This window comes from Dasypus novemcinctus, chromosome 2 (assembly GCF_030445035.2).
Source record: "Dasypus novemcinctus isolate mDasNov1 chromosome 2, mDasNov1.1.hap2, whole genome shotgun sequence".
Classification (NCBI taxonomy): domain Eukaryota; kingdom Metazoa; phylum Chordata; class Mammalia; order Cingulata; family Dasypodidae; genus Dasypus; species Dasypus novemcinctus.
The window spans coordinates 72,837,141-72,864,754 of record NC_080674.1 but is presented as its reverse complement, the minus strand read 5'-3'; the positions used below and the strand labels follow the sequence as shown (position 1 = coordinate 72,864,754).

The 27,614-nt window shown below is 42.4% G+C and overlaps 1 protein-coding gene and 1 long non-coding RNA gene across 6 annotated transcripts in view; one reads left to right on the top strand and one right to left on the bottom strand.

Annotated features, from left to right (window-relative positions):
* ZNF366 (zinc finger protein 366) overlaps nt 1-27,614 on the top strand; it is a 109,099-nt gene that overhangs the window by 64,630 nt on the left and 16,855 nt on the right. For all 5 annotated transcript variants that reach the window (XM_058310010.1, XM_004480242.5, XM_012520330.4 and 2 more), the window contains one exon: nt 25,330-26,675. In XM_058310010.1, coding sequence (XP_058165993.1) covers nt 25,330-26,675 — 1,346 coding nt within the window. The remainder of the gene's footprint in view (nt 1-25,329; nt 26,676-27,614) is intronic.
* LOC139436658 (uncharacterized) lies at nt 137-27,614 on the bottom strand. The gene is made up of 3 exons (XR_011645966.1): nt 27,502-27,614; nt 3,178-3,325; nt 137-841 (listed from the first exon to the last, which is right to left on the bottom strand). It is a non-coding gene; the product is annotated as an uncharacterized lncRNA (long non-coding RNA).

The following is a 27,614-nucleotide window of genomic DNA, read 5'->3' as shown; positions in this document are numbered from 1 at the left end:
TTTCTAAACCAGCACTATGCAATAGAAACATTATAAAATGCAAGACAAATATAATTGATATATTATTGTAGCTATATAAAAAATAAGAAGAAACAGGTAAAATTAATTTGTATAATAAATTTTATTTAACCCAATAAGTAAAAAATATTCTTATTTCAATATGTAGTGAATAGAATAATTATTGAGATATTTTATTCTCTTCCTTTGTCCTATATCTTTGACATCCAGTGTACATTTTACCAGTACAGCACATCTCAGTTCAGACAAGCCACATTCCATGTGCTCAAAAGTCACATGTAACTAATGACTACTAAATTAGACAGCACCTCAACCATCAAAGCAGACTCATGGGTCATAAATCCATGCACGAAGCTCTGGTTTTTGTTTTTGTTTTTAAAGATTTATTTTTTATTTATTTCTCTCCCCTCCCCCCCCCCCCCAGTTGTCTGCTCTCTGTGTCCATTCGCTGTGCATTCCTCTGTGTCCGCTTCTGTCCTTATCAGCAGCACCAGGAATCTGTGTTTCTTTTTGTTGAGTCATCTTATCGTGTCAGCTCTCCGTGTGTGCGGCGCCATTCCTGGGCAGGCTGCACTTTCTTTCACGCTGGGCGGCTCTCCTTACTGGGTGCACTCTTTGCGCGTGGGGCTCCCCTATGCGGGGGATACCCCTGTGTGGCACGGCGGTCCTTGCGCGCATCAGCACTGCGCCTGGGCCAGCTCCACACGGGTTAAGGAGGTCCGGGGTTTGAACCGTGGACCTCCCATGTGGTAGACGGATGCCCTAACCACTGGGCCAAGTCCGCTTCCCCGAAGCACTGGAAATGTAGTAATTCAATAGTAATCTAGAAAATAAGCAATTAATATGTAGTAATTTAGAAAATAAGTAATTAATAGAGTCTCTCCAATTTTAAAATTGAATATTTGGTCATTAATTAGCTGTGTTAATTTGAGAAAGTCTGTTTATTATTCCATGCCTCAGTTTTCTCACCTGTACTATAGTGAGTGTAGTGGTGCTGGGTGATGTATAATGTTCTTTTCAGGTGTGAAAATCATTGACTCTAGGTTAAGGAAGTCCAAATCATTTTTCTCTCTCTTTATTTTAATTGTCATAACTACCAAAGAGGCCTTTCCTTCCAAACTTCTAAACATTTCTATGATATATGAAATGTAGACAATTGGCTGATTTAAGAGCAAACTGTCAAAACTCCAAGAATGGTTTTCATTCCAAGGCAAAAAAGTTGGATTTTTCTGGGAAATTTGAATATTGATTGGATATTTAATTATTAAGGATAAACAGTAGTGAAGTTTCAGGTATTGTGGCTGTGTTTTAGCAAAAAAAAAGCCCTCATGTTTAATATCCTGAAATATGTTCATATGAAATAATATATTGTGTTTTTCCTTTAAACTAATCCTAATAGAGAGGTAGGAGAGTGGGTGGGGTATAAACAAGATTGGCTATGAATTGAAACCGATGTGAAACATGATTCATTATATTAGTCTCTCTACCTTTATATAGTTTGACTTTTTCCATAGTAGAAAGTATATTTTTAAAGGTGGATTTTCATACTTTCTTGGGTCCTACTATTGGTAGGATTTTCAAATATTCCTCTTATATACTGTTCATTCTTCGTTGTACAAATGAAAAAACCTTCTCAAGTGTCAGGAATACATGATTCGTATTTAAAACCAGAGTGAGATGAAACCCTGAGCACAAAACTCCCATCACTGTTTAATTATCTTTGGTGGGTATTAGGGTATCGTGACTTGCCCTTTCATCCTTCCCTTTGATACCGGTTTAGGAATTAATATTCATAAGAGAAAGACTGGACCCTTGCGATGTCCCCAGCATCACAAATGCAAAGGGAGCATGGCAGTGGGTCATTGGCTTGGTCAAAGCACTTTGCAAACACTGAGTTCAATTCTCTAGTAGGTTGGTGGAAAAGAGTGTAGATGTTTGGCCCGCAGGCAAAGTGAAGGCTGCTTCTCCCTCATATGTATTATAGAGCCCACGTGCTATGGAGATAGGTAGGGGCAGAGGAAGGAACTCAAAGAGAGGGTGACCTCACAGGCCAGGAGGCCCAGCACCCAGGACCCGCAAAGGGAGATGTGTGAATAGGCATCACTAGTCTTCCCAGATTGCCTGGGCATTGTCTAAAGTTCTGGCATATTGCTCTCTTAAATTCAGCCCGCTCCTGTCCACTGCTCTCTGAAATGCCATGATGGCGATGAGGAGGCTGGACTGGACGCCAAGTTAGCGCCCCAGGCACTGTGAGGAATAGAAGTGTACATTGAGAACACAGGACAATCTTGCAGGGGCACATGCTTTCAGGCATCCTTGCCTGGCACACAAGGCTCTCTTGTCCTCCAATGTGTGCTTGATCTTTCACCAAGAATTAAAGAGCAGGCGCTCATTTTAACTCCCAAAGGAAGATTATGTGTTAATGACTTTTTAAAGCATTGTCTGCTAAAAAAGTGAACAGGACTCAGGCTGAGAATGTTTTTCTTTTGTATTTTCATCAGCCAAAGGAGTGTTGAGTTTGGGGCACCAACATACGGCATAAATGCTAATTTTAAGGAAAATCTGGCACATTCAACGTGCTATACCGTGCTACTTTCTTCACATGTGATACTTGGCTACAGCAGTAGTAACACAGTGCCAACTTTCCTTAAATGTCAGGCATTTTAAGAAATGATTTCTGAGAATTCCAAATTATAAAAAATTAAATGCGAATGCTACTGGGATGTTTCCAAGTAAAAGAAATTTGACCCCCGGGGGAAAACAAGGCAACAGCTATCCGGGAGGCTATGATAGACCACTAGTTGAATGTCAGACATCAGCAGTGTGCTATTTTAACTCCTAAGCAGAATATCAAAATTCTATAGTGCATTAACCAGATTGTAATCTCTTGCACCAAGAGAATGTTCAAATCTTTAGGGTGGAAGGAGCCTTGATGGTTTTCTTTGAGGACTCCCCTGACTGGTGACAGAGTCATTTATGCTAAGTCAGATGAACGGGGAGAATTACTCCAGAGAAAAAGATTCCCCATCCATCTCAGAAAACTCCAGCAATTAGTAATTCTCTTGGTCAGCACAATATGGTATGTAAATATGTTAAACCTGGAGCCCTATACTTGTTCTTACTAAATTTCCCTTGACCACTTTGGTTTATCAAGCTCACCCGAAATTCAGATCCAACTCTTTCCATTCGCTCATTATCATCCACACACTCTTGTGGTATCCTTTGCTAGGTAGGTCATCATCCACATAACGGATAAAATGTTCATTTCGAGATTGCTTGGTCTCTCTTTATGAGTCCAGATTTCCCCCTGTAACAGAGGGAAAGATGTAATGGTGTATCTTCCCAATGGTTTGGTAAGACTGTACAGGGGGAGGAGGAAATGAGGAACAATGGCGAACTTTATAAGGTGATACAACGAGGAGGTAATGTATGAACTAAGATTCCAGAAATTTGTCTAGAACTTTAAAATCCTTCCTCATTGTGCCTCTGCAGGTGGAAACATAAATAAAACCTAACTAGATGATATCTGAAACCCTTGTCCGTGCTCTAAACATTCTGCAATTGATTCTGTTCAGCTTACAGGGTTCTTGTGAGGACTGAATGTGATAATAGGTGTGAAATTGTTTTGAAGAAGTCATCTCAGTGTAACTTACCCCAAAAGCATGAAATAATTCTTTCAATACCTATGAGAATGGTTGGGTCAAGATAGGAGCTTGATTAAGTAATGTCAGGAGAAAAAATGAAAAAAGTCATACACAGTATAAAGACACATTTAGAGAAGTGAGTAATTTAAATATAAATTACCTTTCTGGAAACAATTTAGCCATATGTATTAAGATCTGAAAATTCATACCCTTTGACTCAGTAATTCTATTTCTAGAGAATTAACAGATTTATGAACAAGATTGCCTACTGTAGTACTACTTGTATATTGAATAGAACTATATAATAAATAATGATGCTGTAAAAGAAAATATATTCCTCCATCGTAAAAGATTTGAAATAAGTAAACCAAAATATTAATACAGTTACTCTTGGTGGTGAGATTATTATTTTAATTCTCTTCTTTAAACCTTTCAGTATTAAATTTTACCATGGTAATACATATCCATTAGTTAAAGGTCATTAAAAATGTCATGTGGAATTGTTCCCTTCATCTAATTCTACTGCCAATTCACATTGTTCTTACAGACACCTTAATCCAACAGCTAGGTTCTCTCAACTGGTTTTATGTCTTCTTGTTCTTCCTGCAAACTGAGAGGCTGAGTTGGCTTTGCATCGAGCCCATCATTTGCCAGGGGCCCGCATGGCACTGAGAGAGCTGAACTACCAGTCAGTTTTAGTCTGTCCACATATGGTGCTCATCCCTTCCTGAAATTCCCACACACTCTCTCTTCACATGAAGTTCACAAGATGTGAATTGGCTCAGGACTCATTTCTTCTGGGATAGCATATACCAAGGGCATTCTTAAAGTGTGGCTTGCTTGATTGTCCCCAAGAAGTCCCAAGGCAGGAGTATTCACTGCACACACTGAATTTCCCATTAGTTCTACAGAATAGCTATTTACTATGAAAACCCAAAGGTTTTAGTACTTAAAGGCAATTCTGTAAACTCTGGATTGAATTTGCACATATTTTATTATCAATTGAATCCAAATGAGTTACCTCTTACCAGGTGATATCCTCAGTAGAAAGGTGTTTTATTTTACTTAATCCACTCTTCATTCATTCAAGTTCATTCCATTTTAAGTTAGTCTCACCATTTCTTCTGCCAGTGAAAATGAGGATGAAAACTTGAAGTGGCTATTTCCCAAATCCCTCATTAAATAATGCTATTAAATGCACCATCTTTTATAAGAAAGCCAAAAAAGGTTAATGATCTAACAAAATCAGCCTTTTCCCGGTAATTGAGAGAGAGTGAGTGAAAGAGAGAGAGAGAGAGAGAGAGAAATCAACCAGAATCAAGACATTACCAACCACTCAAAGTCAAAAAAACTCCAAAGAAGAGAAAATAGGTTATGTGTAAGCACTTCAAAAACTCTTTCTGGATTATTTTCTTCCAGGGAAAATAATCTTTACCCTAAATCTTCCAGATTCTATCTTGTAGTGCTCAGGTTCTTAGGTAAGGCCCCTTGGTATATTAACTGGCTTTCCTTCACTACCTCGTCAGTTTGCCACACAATACTTTTTCAATTTAGATTCAGTAATTTCTGCATACTTTTACATCGATTTGGAGAATATCTTTCACACTTTGGTTTTAGTATCTACGCATGAAATGTCATCTTCGTTATCTGATTTAGTTTCATGAATGGATTTTTCTCTTGGGAGATTTTGCCTTAGATGAGTTTCAGGCCTTGCATTCCTCATTCCAGATACCATTGCAAATCAATTTTGCAGTCAGTGGGACTGCTCTATCATCTTCTCCTAAATATATCTATTTCTTTCTTCCTTTGTTCAAACTCTCAGAGTTAAAACCTTGGCTATATTTGTATGTGTTTTCATAAATTTTACATCTGAAATTTAGTCCAGTCCTTGTCTGCAGTTCTCTAAACTGTCTCAGGCAGGTGCATATTTCTATATAGAGAGATTATACAAATGCATGTGCGCATACATACATACACACAGCATAAATATGGCAACTATGACCCTCTATGTTTTACCTAGACATTCTCATTACTAATGATTCCATGAGAATTGGATGCCTGATGTTACTTGAAACTCACCAAAAACATTTTTATTCATCATTTGTATAGTTTTTGTGAACTATCTTTTGATGATTTTGCCCAATTTCCCCTTCAAGTAGTCACTTTCCTGGTTGACTTTTGGAAGCTTTTAAATATTAAGTAGCACTAATTCTTTTTCATATGTTGCAAATATTTTCCAGTTCAGCATTTCCTTTTAAATTTTATGTGATTTTTGACATAAAGGAAAAATTTTTCTTATGTAATCAAGTGATCCAGTATTTCTAGTTTCTAACTTTTAGCCAAAAGGGTTTAAATGGTTCCACGTATAAGGCAAAGACACACTAAAGCCTTCTCCATCTAGGAGTTGGATCTGGGAACTTTAAACTAAATTGGGCACAATGTTCTCTGCCATGTTGTTGAAACAACTGGACAGGGCTTAGGTCTGGGAGAAAGGGTTGGATTCATACTCATCCCATGGAGAAGAGCCAGTTTTGAAACCAGAGGAATAGAAGTAGGAGGAACGTCTCCTGGGAGGAAGGTTCTATATAGGGTGGTGGTGATGAAACTTAGGATGTGTGTGTTTAAGAGTCATTTATGTGGTCAGAAATTAGATGACAACTGAATGATTCAGTGGCCAGGGTCGCCTGGGTGCAGGGAAGCTCTTTTAGTGACAAGCAGTGTGGTGAGGAGGTGAAAGCGCCTGCCTCATGGCCACAATGACCAGTTCCCTGACAGATGCCACCACTGTACATTTGCGGAATGTTTCCATACATTGCAAAGATCTTTCACATATTCTACCTGGTTTCATTTTATAGCAACTGTGTAAAGTAAGGAGGGCACCCCAACAGTATCTATTCTAATTTTTTTTTTTTTTTTTTTTTTTTTTGGAGTAGAAATAAATAGAAGCTCAAATTTCATTGACTGCCAAAACTCACTTGGTGATTGACTAATCAGGCAAGACAAGGAGCCAGGCTCCCTGGTTTTTTGTGAGGAGCATGGTCCCTACAGAGGGTCAGGGCAGCGTAACAGGTGTGTGTAGGCAGAGGAATCGCATAACTGCAGTGAAATACCAGCTGTGCCACTTATTCGCTCTCTGGTCTCAGGCAAAGTAACTTCCCCTCTGAGCTTCTAGTTCTCTCTAGAAAATGGGAATGTTACCACCTTTCTTGCAGGGCTGATGTAGGGATGCAACGATATAATGTTCCATTTCCTTCAGTTATTTTATCTATTTGGTATTGGATGCTTTTATAAGCCCACTTGACACTTGTGTGGAAGGAAAGGTGCCCTGAGGAAATGGGAGCATGTGAGGAGCCTCTGCACAGAGCTGGCACAGAGCGGAAGCTGTGTGAGCGCCACTCCTCTTCCACTGTGCCAGCTTACGGTCCCCAAAAACTAAGGTGTGCTTGGAGGCTTCCGCTGTGGAGTCCTTGTTGGTTTTATGATTCCACTTGTCCAAATGCCCTTTGCCATCCTTACACTTAGAGTGTTTCTGGCATTGTGAAATAGGACTCAAAACAAAACAAAGCACTCGTCAGTTATTTAACCAGTGGACCATTGTATAATTGGGCTTGAGTATTTGCAGTAGCTCTTATGTAAATATAACAGAACCTGGAAGAAGGTTATTGAAATTAAAGGATTCCAGCAGCATGCCTCCAGGGAGAGATGAGAGTCATGGCTAAGAGCACGTATCAGCAAACTGTAGCAGGCAGGCCAGACCCAGCTTGCCACTTGTTTTTGCAAATAAAGTTTAATTGGAACACAGCCACTCCTGCTGGCTGCTTGCATTACACCAGCAAAGTTGAGTAGTTGCAACAGAGACTGCATGCCAAAAATATTTCTATCTGGTCCATTATAGTAAAACATTGTTAGTCCCTGGCTAAGAGATGCTACTCCCAGGCTGTATGACCTTAGACGAGTCACTTATACATACTGTGCCTCAAATTTCTTAACTGTAAAATAATAATAGTAGTGATTAAATGAGGTAATTCCTATAAAAAACCACACATATGGCGAGTCCTCTATAAATGATAGTTATCATTATTATTACTACTGTCATTGGTTTATAGAAAATCTCCTCGGGTAAAACACCCACCCTGACCCAAGAAGAAAAACTTGTTTGTTCAATCCCAGTTTTAAAGGTCCACCCTGAGGAGATTAATAACAGCTAAAATAGTCACCTTTCCCTTAACATAATCATGGTTCCTTAAAATCAGCCATTTCAGTGGCATTGGCTCAGCTTCCAGGATATTAAAAACATACTTTACCTTTCCTCCACACTTAATGTAGATATTTAGATCAACATAATTGAATATTTTCAATATCCGTGTATCCTATTTGGGAGAGGGGGAATTGAATGAGGCATTTTGTTGAAATTAAATGTCAAGAGTACCAGCTGCTTCCTTCTAAAAATATGAGCTCAATATTCCAAAAAGGTGTGAACCATCAATCAAAGCACAAGGAAGGGAAGATTTTGCATTTACTTGTTTCTTGTTAAGAAAAAAAAATTTTTTTTTTTAAAGAAAACCAGTCTTTTGACAAATAGCATGGAAAACCATTAAGGCAATTGACAAAACAGTAGCCCCTCTTTACCTCCTAAAGATGATGGGAAATGCTTCTCAATGTAAAGAAGAAGTCTTGTCCTAGAGCTCAATCAGCCATGGAGGTGGTTTCCAAGAGAGAAGTGAAAAAAAAATCCCACAGCCCAACCTTTCAGAAGTATCATGTTCATGCAAAGAGAAAACCGTCTCCTGCCCTCTTCCTCATTGTCAATCTCTTCAGTTAGAAGAACCATCCCTATGGGTTGCTGCACAAGGCTTTGGGCTGGGGTGATGGCCGAGGGAAAGGAAAGGTGTGGGGAGGGTTCTCCAGCCCAAGACTCATCTGCACACAAATAGTGGTTTGTGACCCCCACCACCATGGGAGCAGGGGAGTGAGGTCCGGGTATACAACATGACCTGCTCAGGATCCTTCCCTTTGTGAAGCTGAGATGGACTGGGATGAAAACAGCAATTAAAGAAGTCACTACCGTTCCCAGGCTAAGGATCATTATTCAATAAAGCAGATTTCTAATTCTGCCTAATTCCCAAAACGGCCATTGCCACAGACTGTGCTTTATCATGTCGGCCTTGGCAGAGAGAAGAACCTTCTCTTCACTCTCACATGGCATCACTGGTAGCCTGGGTGGGCGGTGGAAAGAGAGGAATGCCTGAAAGTCACAGGGTTTCTTCCATCAGAATCCCTCCTCTACCATCCATGCTCACCCCTTTCCCTTCCCCCCACACACTTCCCCTTTCTGTGTGGACTTTGTCGTTCACGTTCAACACAGGCTAACTGACCACCTCCCCACAGCAGGTCTCAAACTTGGGTGTACTCTTAACAAGCACCAATGCCAGGCCTTACAGCCAGAGATCCAAGTGCAGTTGAGGTCTGGGGAGAAGCCTCCCCAGGAATGTCTAACATGCTGACCTATTATGCTTCAGGCACTCTTCTGGGTGGTTACAGCAGCAAATACTTGGTCTCATGGAGTTTATACTCTAGTGGGGCAAGGCAGATAATAAACAAATGAATGGCCAGGCTGCTTTCTGATCTTGCGACCAGGAAAATAAAACTTGACTGTGAAAGAGAGAGCTAGGGGATGGGGGGGGGGGCGGTTCACAACTTTAAATCGAGTGGTCAGGGCATCAGCGTTGTGGGGTCATGTTCTGCTACTTTGCTTGTGGTAAATTCTGTTAAAGCTCAGGGCTGGGGACTGGACCCCAGGCAGCCAACTGCATCTCGCTCAGGCTGGTTAGTGTCACTCTGATCCCTGAGCCCAGGTTCTGACGGACCATGGGAGACCCTGATCAGGTAGGTCAGCCCAGATCAGCCACTGTAACAGGAAGCCACCTCAAAGGGCAGCCTTAGCTTCAGTAGTTGAGTTCTGGAATGCCCTCGCCCTCTTCCATTTTGACCTACAACTAAATAAATAGCAAATAGGGAAAATCTTGAACAATCCTGTGATTTTTAATTTTTATTCCCCTGTGTCTCCTCCATTAATGAAGCCTTGCCTGACCACCCCACTCTGATGTGATCTTCTACTGCCAGCATTATTTATTGAGCACAATTTGCTGATGTGCACTAATGATACCACTAAAAGCAGGTTGAATTAAACTTATTATGTGCAAGCACTCTGCAAGATATTAATGCATGCATTGGCTCATTTAACCCCAATGGCCACCCCAAGGCAGGCGTTAGAAGTCCTGTTTCCTGCGTGGGAAACTAAGACTCTAAAAGACTAAGGGAATCTGTGACCTTTTGATCTCTTGCTGGTTTCCCCAATTAGGTGGCAAGTTTCCTGAGGAATGGCAGCATATCTTATACATCTACATAGGAGACTCCCTTCTTCTCTCCACTCCTCATGGGCCTTGCTTGTCATGGGCAAGAAATATATCAGGGATCAGTCTCTGGGAAGGCAGCTTAATGGTCACTCCTGAGCCCCTGACATCTGCACAGAATAATGCATGGAGGCTTGTAGATTTCAGAGTTGTTGCTTATAAGCTCAGTTTATGTTAAAGCAAAAGATAATAACTACAGGGAAGCGGCTGTGGCTCAATTAGTTGGGCTCCCGTCTACCATATGAGAGGCCCTGGGTTTGTGTCCCAGGGCCTCCTTGCAGGCTGGCCCGCATGCCGCAGAGAGCTGGCACAGCGAGATGACCCAGCAAAGGGAGACAAACAGATACAGAAAAAAACGTGCAGCGAATGGGCACAGAGAAGAGACAACAAAGACTGGAACAAGCTGCAAGGGGGGAGGGGAGTTAAATAAATAAGTAAATCTTAAAAAAAAAAAAGGTAATAACTCTGATCTTTTTCCTCAAGACTTCCAGATGGAGTTCCTCACCAATATTGAGACTCCTCAGCTCATGTCAAGGGGGACCCCAAATCAACTTATTTGAAAAAACAAAACAAAACTGGTCCCACAGAATTTTGGCCCAAATTTTGTCACCTGGAAAGGAAAACCCAAGAGAAACAATTATTTCTTTATTATTATTATTTTGCTAATTAATTTTTTAAAAATAGAAATTAGGGAAACGGACTTGGCCCACTGGTTAGGGCGTCCGTCTACCACATGGGAGGTCCGCGGTTCAAACCCCGGGCCTCCTTGACCCGTGTGGAGCTGGCCCATGCACAGTGCTGATGCGCGCAAGGAGTGCGGTGCCACACAGGGGTGTCCCCCGCGTAGGTGAGCCCCATGCACAAGGAGTGCGCCCGTAAGGAGAGCCGCCTAGCGCAAAAGAAAGTGCAGCCTGCCCAGGAATGGCGCCGCACACACTTCCCGTGCTGCTGACAACAGAAGCAGACAAAGAAACAAGATGCAGCAAATAGACACAGAGAACAGACAACCGGGGGAGGTGGGGGGGGGGGGGATTAAATAAATAAATCTTTAAAAAAAAAAAAAGAAATTAAAACACCAAATAAAGAAGTCATTGCAATTCCTAAAATAGGGATTGTTATTCAACAAGACAGACTCAAATTCCAAGGAAGTGGACTGTGTAATTAAAGAAGTGGAGGATTCAATACAGAGAAAGAAATTCAGGTAAGGTATTAGGAGAACTACATCTTTGAAGTGAAACTGATTTTATTACTGTAACACACATATACCACAAAGTATATGGTAACTAGGATAAAAGATAGCTTTCCATGGCAAGTGGGTCGGTTTGTGCAGATATGTGTTTGGGAAAAAGAAATAAAGAGAATATGAATCTGGTGATACATAATTAAAAAAAGTTAAGCTAGAAAGTTGAGAAGTTGTAATAAGCTGCATTTCTGCATGTGAATATCCCCTCCCCCACACTAATGCCCTTTTGGATTGTCACAGTTTATGTGCCACAGGAAGGACACAAAACTGCCCAATTCCTGTGATTATTTCAGTGTCATAGAAGAGTAATTAAATCCTCAGAGGTTTAGTTAACCGTGGCATTTTCCTCTCTTCCCTCTCCTTTCTTCTTTGGGCTCAACAGATGAACACTGGGCTCCAAGGAGACTTAGGACTGACTTGGCTCACAGTGGCCAGCCCCCGCTCAGCATAGCAGCAGCAGAGCTGAGTTGTGGTCCCTTACCCAAAACAATCCTTTTAACTGTCTTTTGTGGTGCTTCTGAGACTGGGAGAAGTGGGTGCCAAAGTGAGTCTTGATCTCACATCTTCTTGATGCCTACAACCCAGACTGAAGAGTTGGAGGTTGCTCTCCAGGACCAACAAATGGTCTATAAACAATGGCAAAAATCAATGTAATTATCATAGCAGTAAACAACCTACAGCAATAATGTTTGCTGCTGCAAATTTCTCCAAATGGCAAATTAATTCCTACTGATTTGGAACTGGCAGCCAATGGTAATATTAATTCCCCAGATGGAGATACAACCTAGATTTGTATGTGCTCTTAAAGCCACAGACAAATCTGTTTTAAAAAGCAGATATAGCAATGCATAGTAGAGAATTACAATCAAGTAATGGCTATGTATCGAGTACCTCCTTGGTGATCAGGAGAATGAAAGGTGCAATTGGAGATGAAAGAATATGAACCCTAGGTCACTGGGAGCTTACGCTTTGATTGGGAAAACAAAATCTAACCATAAAATAATCAGAGTGTAATACAAGGAAACTGTATTTAAAGAGGACTCAGTAGGGGTGGTGCAATAGGATTGTTTTAAAAGGGAGAGAGAATTGGGTATAAGAGTAAGAGAAAAGGCATCTCTAGGAAGAAGCTCAACTTCAGCCTGAAAGAGAGGAATGCATCAATGGAAAGAATCCTGAATGGTGGACCAGTCTAAACAGACAAACTGGTAGGAAAGAGTTTGTCCCACATAGAGAATAGTGAAAGTCTGATCTGATCTGGGTTGAGAGGATTTTAGAGAGAAGGTGAATAGAGTTGGACCTGATAACAAAGGTCTTTGAAAGTCAGATAGAGGAATTTACATTTTATCTGCTCTGTGTAACAGGATTGTGTTTAGCTACAAGCTACAGAACTCTGCTTAATGAACTAAACTAGGGGTTCTTAACCTTTTTTGTTCCATAGACCCCTTTGCCAGTCAGATGAAAACCATGGACCCCTTACTAAGTCCACACTATACTGTGTATTATTTAATAAATATATCACACATGCACCAAAACGTCTCCACAAGAATAATGCTTTTTTAAAGCTTTCAATTCAAGCTCATGGACCCTTGGTTAAGAACCCCTGAACTGAAGGATTCATTTTCTCAATTTAAAGACCAGCATCAAGTACATATAGAAATTCTGCATTGACACTTTCCATCTCTCCATCTTTGCTTCTACCATACTTACTGGGAGGCACTGCCATTAAGCTTGTTGCTTCATAGTTCCAATATGGCTGCCAACTCCAGGCACAGATCCACATTCCAGGCAGAAAGAAGAAAACAGGAAAGGAGAAGGGGGGAGAGGAAGGGAGGGGGCAGTTCTGCATTAAGAATGTGAAAGCTTTTCCAGAAATCCCTAGCAGTTTTCTTATATTTCACAGGTCAGAACTTTGTCACAAAGTGCTTTTAACTGAAGAAGGTCTGGGAAGGCTAGTGATTTTGCTGGGCACAGGTACCCCAAGCAAAATAAGGGTTCTGTTTTCTTAAGGTAGAAGGGGGAAACAGGCACTGGAGCAGACCTTTATGATCTCTACACACTGTATTTACCAGTCTACACATTATTGTCATAGGTTCCTGAACAGAGAGTTGTTTTAGGTAAAGTGGGTGGCTTTCTGGAAGATGGAATTGGCATTAATATGCAAAGGATTTGGAAGAAATGAGGAGAAAGGTCAGGAAGGGTGGCTAGAAATGCTGCAGATAATCCAGGGGTAAAGTGATGGTTGTTTGGACCAGGGTTCTAGATTTGGGAATGGGAAGGAGAGAAGCTAACAGTGATCATTTCTAAGGAACAATGGATGAGATTTTGTGACACCCATCCAGTAGTGTATGGCCAAGGTGAAGGACCTTTGATTTTTTTTGTCTATGCATAAAGTTAACTTTTGGGGTAGACAGGAGAGAACTTATGGGAAAGGAGAAAATTGATAAAGAAAAATCCCAGAGTCAGAAACATATTGAGGCCATTACAAATCCTGAAATATTATTGCATTTTAAGATAAAAAGCACTCAAGGTGTAGAAAAATGGTAAGGTTGGTTTCAAATTAGGGGATTCCAATGCAACTGTGCTTTGTTCCTGGGAATATGAATATTGCTTTCCAGGGATATTCTCAAAACACAACACATAGTGGGCTATTAGAGTAACCTCTAGAACACAGCTGTGCTTAAAAAGCAAGATGAACAAGATCTGAAAGCAAATTAGGTTCTTTTGATGACAAATCAAAAATGTATTCTACCTCTTTGCTCAAGGGCAACAGAAAGGGAAGAATAAAAAGGAAAGAGGTCCACAGACTTATTCTGGGTAGTTTTCTCTATTAGTTATTGTAAAAGTACAGAATAAAATCTCTAAAGACCAGAAAATATTGCACTTTAAAGATTCATCACTTAAAAATGTTAGTAAGTACCAATCCTTGCAATGAATATGTATTGAAAGGTTTAGTAAATGATCTGTGACCTTAAGGAGCTCACAGTGTTGTGGGGGAAGCAGACTATTGCAATACGCCATGAGGAAGCCACATCAAACTTGTGGGCACAGGCTGTGGGAGTCGAGTGGAGGGAGGGGCTGATTCTGTTTGAGGGTTGGGTCAGGCTTTGTGCACTGACTTGATATGCTTCGTCAGTGGTATAAATGAGATCAAACTCTTACTTTAGCCTGAAAGGTGCTTTTAAGCAACTCACTACCTCAGCATCCTGGGAATGGATCTGACCTTGCCAAAACCCAAGTGGCTCATCCTTCATATCCCAGGCTTGGAGAAGCCAAGGATGGGGAAGCTGAATTAGTCACATTTGCAGTGCATGGTTCTATAATTACTGTGAATGTTTACATAGACTCATGTTTTAAAAATATTTTTTTATTTAAGTTGTGAACTTAGAAAACAATCATGCACATGTGTAGAATTCTCATACAACACCCCTCTACCAACACACTCTGTTGTTGTGGAACATTTGTTGCAAATTATGAAATAATATCATCAGACTAGTACCCTTAACTGTGGTCTATAGCTTACATGTGGTATATTTTTTTATTACAGTGTTGCTATTGACTATAGTTTATAGGTTACATTAATTGTATTTTTCCCATGCTTCTCCACATCCTTACCACCTTGCAATAGTGATGTACATTTGTTCTAGATCATAGAAAGACTTTCTTATATGTGTACTATTAACCGCCATTCTCATCCATCTCTGGGTTCACTGTGTTATTCAGTCCCTAGATTATTCTCTGGATTTCTGTCAATTGACATTTGCATCCCTAGACTACCTTTGTCAGCCACAATCCTATTTATAAACCAGCTGTGTTAGTTCTACTCACTATAATGTGTTAGGATCAATTCCACATAGACTCATTTTTATCTGAACTTCCAAAGTCAAATGCAGTTATTTTTTTATACACACACCTGGGCTTTCTTGATCAAAGGTCAGCCCCACTTTGTAATTCACCCAAGTCTCCCTCTGTTCTCCAGAACATACTGACAGGGAAGGCTGGAGCACTAGTTGGGGGACGGGGAGGTTTTCTTCACTTCTTTCACATCCACAGAATTTCTTCACCCTTTCATCATATTATTCTAACTGAAGTTTTAAAGATAGAAAAAAGAATAACTTGAAATAGTTTCTTTTGTTAGTCATAGAAATGTAGTTCTGCTTCTTGTCCTCTCATTTTTAGCAAATCAACCAACCAGTTTGAGAATCCTCTACTGGAGCTCTTGTAACATTTTTCTCTACCTGTTTATCAGTTTCTTCCTCCAGATGGTGAGTTCCTTGAAGCTAGTGTTTGGCTTCTTAAACGGTGTTTTCCTGGTACCCAGCATGGGGCAGGCAGAGAGGAGGCACCTGAAGCAGTTTGCTGAATGAATATTCTGGGGAGGCTCCTTGCAGACTGAGCCCTTGCTGCTGCTCCGCCTCGTTTCTCTGGGGACCCGGGGGATATAAGCGTAGGTCAAAAAGCTGCCTGCCCAAAGTGTAAATCAGAGTGGAGTCTCTCAGAGGCATCAACAGACTTTAGACGGAGTGATCAGAAAAATCTGGGAGTCAGAGGAAATGTTCCAAGGGAATTCTTCAGGCCTCAAAGGAAAGGAGGTCCCGAGTTTTGGGTGAATTTTTCCTGTTTGAAAGCCAACATGAAGTTTTAGTTTTTTTAATGCAAGTGTTTGAATAGCCAAGTCGCTCACTGTACAAAATTATAAATAGAAGAGTCACCTTTACACCCAGAGAACTGCACAACGAGGCTGTCCTACAGACTCTTAAGGGAATGATAGTCCTGAAGGTGGGTAACTTGGCTGCTCTACTCCCGCCCCTCTTCCCCAGCCATGCAAACCTCCTCCCCTGAGGCAACCAGTATTACCAGATCCTTGTACTTCCTTCCAGAGATAGCCTATGTGTACATGAGCAGATAAGTACATAGTTTCCAAAAATGCTTTTAGTGAGCAGAATTGATAGTAAAAATCAGTATGAAGCAGGTGAATGAGAAGACCCTGGACTAAAGAGTATAAGGGGGGATACAGAATGAAGAGCCATCACTCGTCAGAAGGCAGAACTAAAGCAGGAATGCCATCCACATAAAAATAAAAAGAAAGGGTGGAATCATGCATCCATTTGCCATTAGAATGGGCATTTCCATGTAACTAATGGGTATTTACATAGAGATCCTTGATGTAGTCTGCAGTTGTTGAGTAAATGAGATAAATTGCAGTGCCCTGTCCTGCCCTGTAGAACATGCTGGAACCTGAGCATGTTTATGGTCTACTTTGTGGGAGACACAGTTCCTCAGAGATTTAGTGGCATTTGAGCCCTGTCACCTTAGGCATTTCCAGAGCCCTCCCACATTCATTCACATTATTTCAGTGAAATAAGGCATTTCACCTTTCAAGTGAAGGAATATGGCACACATTGTCCACAGATCCTTGGCCAGGATGAAGCAGGGGCCATGCCTTCAAAAGAGCACTACCGCAGTCACTGTTGTGCTTTAGCTTAGCCACCTTGCTCACTGGAGATGTTCTGGGCAGTTTATTTAGGTGAGGTTGGCTTGGGATGGACTGGTACAGGTAAAGTCAACCAGCTCTTCCTTCCTTCAGGTGACACCAAAATTCTCCTTTGAATCAGGGAGCAAAAGCTAGGATATGTTGTCAAATATATTCCTCAGTAATTATTGCATCTCAGCAACATGTAAAGCACAAGCAATTTTCTAACTTTATAACCAAACTAGATTAGAAAATAAGATACCCTCCACACAGTCATCTTGGAGCACAAGATGATGTCAATGAACGGAACATCAAACAAATGTGATAAAATTTAGAAACATGAGGGATTTGATTTTAGCTCTGATAGAAAGGAAGGTTTCATCTCTTTATCTTCATAAAGCCTCCACTCGTTGAGGGTCTATTCACCTCCTATCCAGCAGAATCTTGGGCAGCCTGACTGATGTATGCAATGAGAGGTATTGAAGAAAAAAGGGAGCTGGCAACTCAGGTAGGCTTCATGGGATAGTAGCACCTGGTGGGCGACCACTACTCAGAATTTGGTCTGCAAGTTTGGAGGCTCATAAGCTAGCACCACTTTGTAAGAGCACTCATTTAATCAGGCCTTGGAGAAGTGATTCACAGGAGTGATTTATGGGCCTGAATGTCAATGCCAATCTATTGATTTACAAAGGATAGGAATCTATTTTCTAATGATGAGAGTGCTTTTATCTACTGGTGGTGGACTACTTTGCATTTCAAGTTGTAGAAGATTGTTTTCTGAGCATGCAGTCTGGGCGAAAGAGGTAGAAAACCTTTAAAGATAACTTAATGCACCATCCTTGCCCCATAATATTCCTACTGAAATAGAGCATGCACACACAAAGCTGGTACCTGCCATTTTCAAAGTCCTCCCTTTGGATAAAGCAAGAATTAATATCAACAAATTCTTATAACCTCTAACAAGCTCCTTATATGCCATTTGTCTATTATCAGACATGTTCCATCAATTTGAAGTGATTAGGTAATGAGGATCTAGTCACTGTGTCTGTTGTTGGACATTTCCCAACTCTCCTCAACTGTACTTTTAAAAATGATGTGAGAGTAGCATTTTTTGTGTGTTCCTTTTGTATTTTTTAACTTACATACAATAAAATTTACTCTTTGAGTTCTATGAGTTTTGAAAAAGTTGCATAACCACCACAGTCAAGATGGATCAGACTTCCATCACTGCCTCCAAAATATTCCCTCACACTACCCCCAGAATTACACTTTTAAAATAGGTTTCTTCCACAGATGGCTAGCTTCATCTGTTATGTGTCAATTCTTACTACCTATTCTTGCAAAGGGCCATGTTTTCTGGCATTAACTACCAATTCTGGGACCCACCAGATTGCATATGCTGTCATTCCCAGAGATGAGCAAAATGAAGCTTTCTAACACCTATGTATGTACATATTTGATTCTGGAGGAGTAGGTATATCAAGTTTACTTGATCTATGAAAATAAAACAATCAACATTATCAGTGGTCATTTCCTCCAAAGAAAGTTGGAGAAAAATTCTAACAGTCTAGTTGAAGCTTCATCCACAAGAAAGATATCAGCTCCAGGAGCTGGGGAGGAGAACCGCTAAGTCAGACCTCCAGTTCATTTCCTTCCTTTATATGGGTCACGAGAACAGAGATAGCCCCAACATGCTAGCAGCTGTTCCAGCATTCAAGTAATTCTATTCGGTCCTGCTTTCCAGAAACTAGACCTAGGTATGAAGTGTTTAAAAAAAAAACCTAACTTTTCTAAATTAAACCTGCACCCTTTTTAACTTATGTGAGTTGGTTGAATTTGTTATTTTTTAAAAAGAGCATTTTAAAAAATAAAATATATTCTCATATATCATTTATCTCATATATTCACTATTTCACTTGTTAATAATTCTCATCGCCAATTAATATTTTCTGACTACCTAGAGGACTCAGCCCATGCCGTGATCTGACATATTACTTTTATGAAGAAACGGGAAGAATTTGGTTTATAAATTAAACAGGGACAGAAGTACATTCCAGAAGGGCCCTGATATATGTGGTCTGGCTACAACCAGGCATCTGGTCACCTCTTCTGGCCTCTACCATTGGCCCAGAGAGTGAAAAGCAGACTATTCGATTTATTTGAGAACATTTGCTCTGTATTCCAGATGCACACAGAGACCCTCCCATTCCTGCTGACCTCCGGAAGGCAAAAATGAGTTACTTGAAAATACCTGCAGATGAAGAACTGAGCAGTACAACCACATAATATGAAGCCAATTATGTTGAACTATTAGAACATTTAATTCCAAGAGTCAGAGTTTCTAGGTGTTAACAAAAATTCAGAAACAGCTAGGTGATCCAATAAAATCCTGTTACAGAGGAACCCTATAATGAGAATGCTTTTATGAACAGAGAGAGGGTAACAGTCAGTCCCCTCACAACTCTCCACCCCATCTGTTTCTCTTACTACTGCTTATTTGAATACTTTTCTTCCATTCTCACCTCCTCCCTGCTCCCATCTCTTGGAGCAGCGCACCAAGGCTGACTGCATAAGTAATTTGTCACTCTCCAAATTAAAAGGGAAGCCAGTGTCTCCTGTAGTAAAATTTAACATTTTCCAACGAAACACTGGAAAGCGTCAAGGAATAAAGAATCTATTTTCTTTTTTTCATGTGCGAATGAATATTCTTTCATGAATTTCAGGATGAACAGAAGTCAGTGTTGTGGAGTAGAGAGAAATAGATCTGCCCTGGAGTGCTGACTCACTGTGGCTCTTTTATCAGCATTTACTGGAATGACCTTCGATTCAAATGAGAACCACAAAATACCAGTAATTTTATCTGGGGAATATTTATATTTTGGTGCAGTAGGTGAATTCCCAATAAAAGGGCAGCGTTAGAAGTATGTTTTTTTGCACACTAAATTTTAGTGGTTTCATCTTGGTTAGAACTTGCACTTCTAATTGGTCCTTAAGGGTTCAAAGAGGATTTTTTTTGCTTTTGTTTTTAAAACCCTTCCTTCTCCATTTCCTCCTAACTAACTCTCATGGATAATATCTGTCAAGGAAGACGTCCAGCGGTCCCAGATTCCTGTAATACAGATCAATCACACATTTTCCCCCTCAAACTATTAGCTTCCTGATTTACAGGCTTTTGAGTTTGGTGATTGAGTACACATCATGGAAGTCCAGGGACCTTAGAGCATTCTCTGACCATAGTATTGAAGATTTATGATTATTCTAAAGTCTTCTGTCCCTTGTTGGTACAAAGGGTAGGCGGCAACTAACTTCTCAAAAATTTCCTTTAGGGTGGAAGAGTACAGGTGTTCATCCACTATTGTTTTACATTTCACATTCTCAGCCCAAGGGTCTTTCTTACTAATCTCTGCTGCCCTGTGGACTTCTCAGGTGTGTGTTTTCTGGCTGGTTTGCAGAACATTGTGGCACACTGAAGATGGCTCACTGGCTTTAGTGTAGCTAGGATTTAGGGCTTGGTGTAATCTGAAGGTCAATTGAAGGAATGGTGCCCTCAAAACCTAGGAGAGTGAGCAACTACGCACACAAAGTGTGTGTATTGAGTTTATTTTACTGTATCTGTCTGGAGAATTTATTAGTGTGCTGCTGGTCTGATTAGGGCTGTCCCTAAAATTAACCAAGGAGACCGCAGTCTAAATAGTGTTAGATTAAATGATTAATTTCACAGTCTCATATAGAGACTTTCAAAAACAAGAATCTTCCATGCATTCTCTAATCCCCATAGCAGTTTACTGAGCACCTACTTTGTACCAGGTGCCATACTGGGCAATGGAGACCCAGTCGTGAATAAAGCAGAACCAGCCCCTGCTCTCTCCAACCAGCCGGAAAGCAAAGAGCCACTTTATGAGTGTTGATCCAGCACTGTTCTAGGGTCTGAGACTTTGAGACCAAAAGACAAGTCCTCCTGTTTCTAAGAAGGTAATTTCTGATACTAGAACAGGGCAGTTCTTCAGCTTCCCACAGAGTGGCTGAAGTATCTCACAAGACCACCCACCTGTGTCTCCACTCACCAGAATCTTCTGTTATTAATACAGGCTGGCAGATATCTCAGTCATAGGGGAGAGAACCATGGAGAGGGGATGGGATGAGAATATTCTTAAACTAGAATGATTGTCTCCTCCCTGAAAGAACCAGTTCATCCTGGCCTTACCCACTGGCCCCTTTGAGTTTGGTTCACATTCACTGCTGTGATAAGACCACCTCTGGGTAAATGGATAGTCTTCACTTTCAGCCGGCAAAGCAGAGGCCCAGAGGCCAGTAAGCAGTGACCAAGAGCTTCAGCTTGAAAATGTCAGCTGGCCTCAATCCACCGACCAAAATACGAGTCCTTCATTCCCGTCCACTCTTTCCTACTCCTCCATAACACCTTACTCGCCAGGGTTTAATATACTTTAACACACACACTCTGTTTTAAGTCTCCAACAATCCATGAGGATATCCCAACCCCCCATTTCATAGCAAGAAAATTGAACTTCTAAATGAACTTGCTCAATCTCCCACAGCTGTTAAAATCAGAACTCAAACCCAGATTCTTAGGTTCCAGACCAATGCTCTGTCCACTATCCTTGGTTGCCAACATTTCAATTTTCGGTTCTTCTTTCTGCATATTTTTTCCCAAACATCCTGGCAAGGAGGTCTCACAACCTGGCTGTTTTCTTCAGGGGCTCTGGAAGCAGCCACAATTGATTGACTTGTGCCTGTGGCTGGAGCCAGCCGAGGCGCAGAGCTCTCCTGATTTCACTGTCCCCAAACCTCTCCTGCCCAGGAATCCTGCAGCTGTCATGGATGCCTGCGGATCTATTTTTAGAAATAGAGGAGGGGAGAAGGGAGTGTGTGGGCAGCACACACTGAGGTTTTCTAGGAGTCTATAAATGTTTTTGCTGAGGCTGCTCAGACTTTTAACTTGTCTGATTTCAAGATAAATGATCTCCCAAGGAAAGGCATCCTTTCCCAGCTCTTCCCTTCAACACCCTCTACCATAGATACATACACACCCCTAGAGCTTCTCTTTATCACCCTGTGCTCCAAGACAGGGATATTAATAACTAGCAGCAGCTGTGGCTGATTTATGTCTCAAGAAAGCCGAGGGAAAGCAGATCTGGTTCTCCTTGACCTCTGTAGAATTGGGCAGTGCTCCTTAAAATCTTTATGTGGAGGATTCCTCCTTTGAAGGTCTAGAAAAATGTTCATGGATGGAGCCGATGTTTTTTTCCAACCTCCTGGGTTACTGATTTTTTTCCTAGAGCAGGCAGGCTATTATTTCAGGGGTGGGAGAAATATCACATATATAAGTCACAAACTGGGAGAAATCAACTAATTGTGAAATTTAATTAGGGGAGAGTTAAAATCTACATATGTGCAATCACTATGACATTGTCACTTGGGGGACAAAATTCTGCTGTTCATGTTAAAAAGCACATCATCTCAGGCTATCAATGCTGCTTTTCTTTACTAAGTTAATGGTAATAATAAAAATATCAACATTGAAAATAAATGTTTTTGAGCTTAGCATTGTATATTAGAGGTGTCATTCCTAATATATTAAAATGAATCAATTATTAGATTATGTCACAACTAAAAACAAAAATAACAACAGCAATAAGGTACACACTCCAAAATACCTTTGGTTTCAAAATTAGTGATAACATTCCTTTCCAAGTAGGTTGCTTTCCAGAATAAGCTACAGCACATGACATGAAGATATCAGAAATCATTAGTCAATACAACTTCAAGTACTTTCTTCACAATGCACCAGAAACTCAATAAGCTCTCTTGCCCATGTTCCAACATGTCTCCTTTTAACTAATTCTCATCAAGCTCTCTAATGTGAATTAGGAATCATTGTCTCCTTTAACCAGATCAGAATAAAGCAGAGAGAACCAGTTTGCATTTTGATAGACTCCATTGAGGATTTACCATAGTCACTTTTAGTCTAGAACAGTTTTCTTCAGTCTGAGCAGCCTTTTTTTGCAATAGGAACTTATTTTCAAGGGGGTTATAAAACAATCTGTGGCTGAAATGACTTTCTAAAGAAAGGATCTGCCGTTTTCTTCCCATATTTCAACACGACACATTTAGCCTTGTCTAAAAGCCCATTATTTTTATAGGTCCAACGAATTCTTGGATGAGGGCCACACTCCCATGACCGGGTTAATCTTGGGATGAGGACCTGCTGAATTGCAAGCCAAGAGGCAATGGAGTAAACATGAAAATCCAGGCTCGGCTGGCCCATCCGTGTGCCAGCCTCTGATAGCAGCAGCTCTGCCATGCTCATCTTAATACCACCCCACATTTCTCCAGATCGCAGAGGGCTAGATATTTCATTCTCCTACTACTCTTATCACTTCCTACAAGTGGCTTGTCCTTGAGGTAGCGTAGAAGACCTAGCATTTCAGTAAGAATTTTAGGAGGGAGCACAAGAAGGATGGAACACAGAGCAAGACTTCTGCTTGCTGGGTACACGAACTCTCACTCTTCATTACTAAGCCCCAAACCCATGGAAAGACAAGCCAGGGCTACCATCCCTCTCACACAAGCACAAAGTAAATCTTAATTGACCTTATTTCTTAGCTCTCTGACAATTTCACATAACAACTCTAAATAATGCCCAAATATCCACTTAGTAAGCACACATATTTTGCCCTCAGTTGGATTGTATGGACTTGGTAACCAAATACTGACAGCCCCCCAACACACCTTTTTTTTTGTTGTGGTGACATATATATAACATAAAATTAGCCATTTTAACTGTTTTAAAGTGTATAATTTAGTGGTGTTCATTTCATTTACAGTGTTATACTGCCATCACCACCATCCATTACCAAAACTTTTTCATCACCCAAACCAGAAACTCTTCACCCAATAAACAATAACTCCCTATTGTCCACTTCCCCCAGTCCCTGATAACCTCTAATCTACCTTCTGTCTATATGAATTTGCTTATTCTAAATAGTTCATGTAATTGGAATCATACTATATTTGTCCCTTTCTGTCTGACTTATTTCACTCAACTTGATTTCTTCAAGGTTGGTCCATGTGCTAGCATGTATCAGAACATCACTCCTTTTTGTGGCTGAATAATATTCCATTGTGTGTATACATTCTGCGTATATTCCATTGTTTGCATATAACATTTTTGTTTACCCATTCATCTGTTGCTGGATACTTGGGCTGTTCCTTTAGAAAGACCCGTTTTTTTTGTTTTGTTTTGTGCTGCAGTTCTCAAACATGTCATAAGGACACACATGAAGCTGTTGATCCTCTCGTCTCTGAATCCTCCCCCTGCACTGCCCCACTTGTAGCCATCCTCAGTGACTGGAGCCCTGGCTTAGTCCAGGCCACTATCCTAGTCCTGTCTCCAGCAGGCAGACTGGCTCCATGGGAGCTTCCAATGAGCGAAGGGGCCCACACCCATTCAATCTCAGAGAATTTAGGTAGAAACAGATCCTCATTGGAAATGTGAAGTCAGCCACCTGGTTCATTCCACCAGCGTCTATGTGAGGAAGATGGAAAAATGGCAAGGAAGACATGAGAGGGGAAACAACCCCTGGTTTAGAATCTGACCATACACTCTCTCCCAGATATGTCCAATGTAGGCACCAGGACACAATCACTGTCTCAGCAAGGGCAGAGGAAAGGCCAGGCTCTGCAGGAGTCACCCAGAGGCTGCCCTCTACTAACTCCTCCATGAAGGGAGAGGCAAAGCGTAGTTGTAGAAATTCACAGTCTTGGAATTACTCTCCTGAAGTTGCTTCAGATTGAGGATTAGAATGCATAAATTGTCAGGATGACTTTATAATTGGGTTGCCCAATATGCTTTCCTTAATTATCCTGTCCTCTCCCACTCAATACACCTCAACAGCCCACCTTACTCAGAAAGTATTAGATGTGAATTAGGCATTCAAGTCTCTTCTTCTATGTGGCTTTGAATATCCCTTTCCTCCAGGAGCAGTGATTCCAAGTACCAAGTAAGGGAGTGGCAGTGGAAATCCGTTCTGTGATGTAAGATTCGACCCTAAAAGATACGTTTAAATCACCATAAGGAGATGCGATTATAGCTCGGATTGTAAAACCACAGCAGAAGGTGTCACAGCTCTCATTCCTCCATCAGTAGCTGTGTGACTTGACCATGTTACTTCATCTTTCTGGGCCTTGGTGTCCTCATCTTAAGTGCAGGCAATGAGCAGTTGGTTCTCAGGTTTCTTCCCAATCAAATCCACTCCCATCTCCCGCCCTCCAGCGATGATTCTGTGGCTGCAGATTTATACTGGAACCCAATTTGATTCTGCTCTATGGTCCCATTCTAGGAGGCCGAGTGCCTTCCACATTAGAAACTGGGTTTGTAAAGTGATATTCTGAACAGCGCTGGGATAAATGGCTAAATGTTTATGTTACTCTTCATAAGTAGTACTCGGCCTTTCTAGAAAACCCTTAAAGGAAAGGGATTTAAAAACAAAACAAACCAGTATTTTTCCCCTCTCTTAAAAGGAAACTTGCCAAGGATGCAGAAGGAAATGAAGATGGTCAAAGATGAGGCTGTGCATTTCCATCTGGGCGTGAAGCGAGCCCCCTGCTTTCCCCACTGCCTGCAGCAGGTAGCTCCCCAGGGAAAGCCTCCCCAAAGACACTCCTTCCCGGAAGCTCTCCGGGGGCCTTTCCCCCAGTTTCGGTATGAACCTCCTTCCGGAGACCTAGATGGATTTCCCGGAGTCTTTGAAGGAGGAGGGTCTCGGAAACGGAAGAGCATGCCCACAAAGATGCCCTATAACCACCCTGCACAAGAAGCCACGCTTGCCCTCCGCTCTGAGGAGAACACAAACCACGGCCCTCCCAACCTCCCTCTGCTGTTCCCGCAGCCCCCGCGCCCCAAGCGTGACTCCCAGATGATCGACCTGTGCAACGTGGGCTTCCAGTTCTACCGCACGCTGGAGCACTTCGGGGCCAAACCCATCAAGCAGGAGCCCGTTAAGCCCAGCGCCGTGTGGCCCCAGGCGGCAGCCCCCGCGTTCCTGCCCACGCCCTACCCGTACTACCCCAAAGTCCACCCCGGCCTCATGTTCCCCTTCTTCGTGCCCTCCTCCTCCCCCTTCCCCTTCAGCCGGCACACCTTCCTGCCCAAGCAGCCCCCGGAACCACTGCTGCCCCAGAAAGCTGAGCCCCAGGAGAGTGAGGAGACTAAGCAGAAGGTGGAGAGGGTGGACGTGAACGTCCAGATCGACGACAGCTACTACGTGGACGTGGGTGGATCGCAGAAGCGCTGGCAGTGCCCCACCTGTGACAAGTCCTACACCTCCAAGTACAACCTGGTGACCCACATCCTGGGCCACAGCGGGATCAAGCCTCACGCGTGCAGCCGCTGCGGGAAGCTCTTCAAGCAGCTCAGCCACCTGCACACCCACATGCTGACCCACCAGGGCACGCGGCCCCACAAGTGCCAGGTGTGCCACAAGGCCTTCACCCAGACCAGCCACCTGAAGCGCCACATGATGCAGCACAGCGAGGTGAAGCCGCACAACTGCCGCGTGTGCGGCCGGGGCTTCGCCTACCCCAGCGAGCTCAAGGCCCACGAGGCCAAGCATGCCAGCGGGCGGGAGAACATCTGCGTGGAGTGCGGCCTCGACTTCCCCACCCTGGCCCAGCTCAAGAGGCATCTCACCACGCACCGGGGCCCCATCCAGTACAACTGCTCTGAGTGCGACAAGACCTTCCAGTACCCGAGCCAGCTGCAGAACCACATGATGAAGCACAAGGACATCCGGCCCTACATCTGCTCCGAGTGTGGCATGGAGTTCGTGCAGCCCCACCACCTCAAGCAGCACGCCCTCACCCACAAGGTAAGGTGGGGACCCTCCCTCCCCTACACCGGGGGCAGGAAGAGAAGAGAGAGAACTGGGGACCAAGGAGCCCGAAGCCTGACACCCCGGGAGCTGTCCGCCCCTAGGCACAGCTTGTTCCTCGCCTGTAAGTGGAGGAGGAGGATGCGATTTTCTCTTTACTACTGTCCCCATCTAGCTTCCTAGAGCCTAAGTGAGTCTGTGACCTGTAGCCTAGAAACAAATAAGGCAGACCTTTTGGAGTCAGTGGTGAGGAGGGGTGAAGGCAACAACTGGTTATTGTGCTTTTGCTGCCTAGCCCCCTCCAGTCCCTAGAATTCTGTTTCTGGTAACTTCATCCAGGCTACTAGTATGAGGGAAATTCCCCTGCCAGGTGAACGTGTGTCATCAGACTCCATATACCCAAGACCGGCTCTGTTCCTGAGATACACCAGTCAGAGCCTTCTAGAAAATTCTCCTTGGCTTTTGCTGCTGGGACACTGGCTGGTTTTTTATTTGTTTTTGCGCTCATCTATGAGGCCTTCATGAGCAGATGTCCCTGAGGGGGGCAGAGAACTGGCCTGAGCCCAGTAGGGCCTGTACTTGTGCAGGTTGAGCCCTGACCTAGTTGGGTGCAGTGCTCTGTGGTTTGTATTGTAGGTGGCATAAGCATCCTTCTCTGTTTGGTTTGGTTTGATCTTTCCTCAGCTCAGGCCTTCAAGATGAAATACAGTCCCAAGGGGCTGGGTTCTACCTAGTTTGGAGCCAAAGCCTTGGAGGTTTTTCAGGCTGAACCAGAACGAGGTGCTAAAGGTGGCCCTGGAAATCCCACACCAGCTGAACTGACCTGGGGCTGCTTTGAGCTTCCGTGAAGGCAGTTCTGCTCCACTGGCCTCTGTCCTCACAAACTAAAACTGGTTTTCTTGGCAGGAGAGACTTCTAGCAAGCATGTTTCTAAAA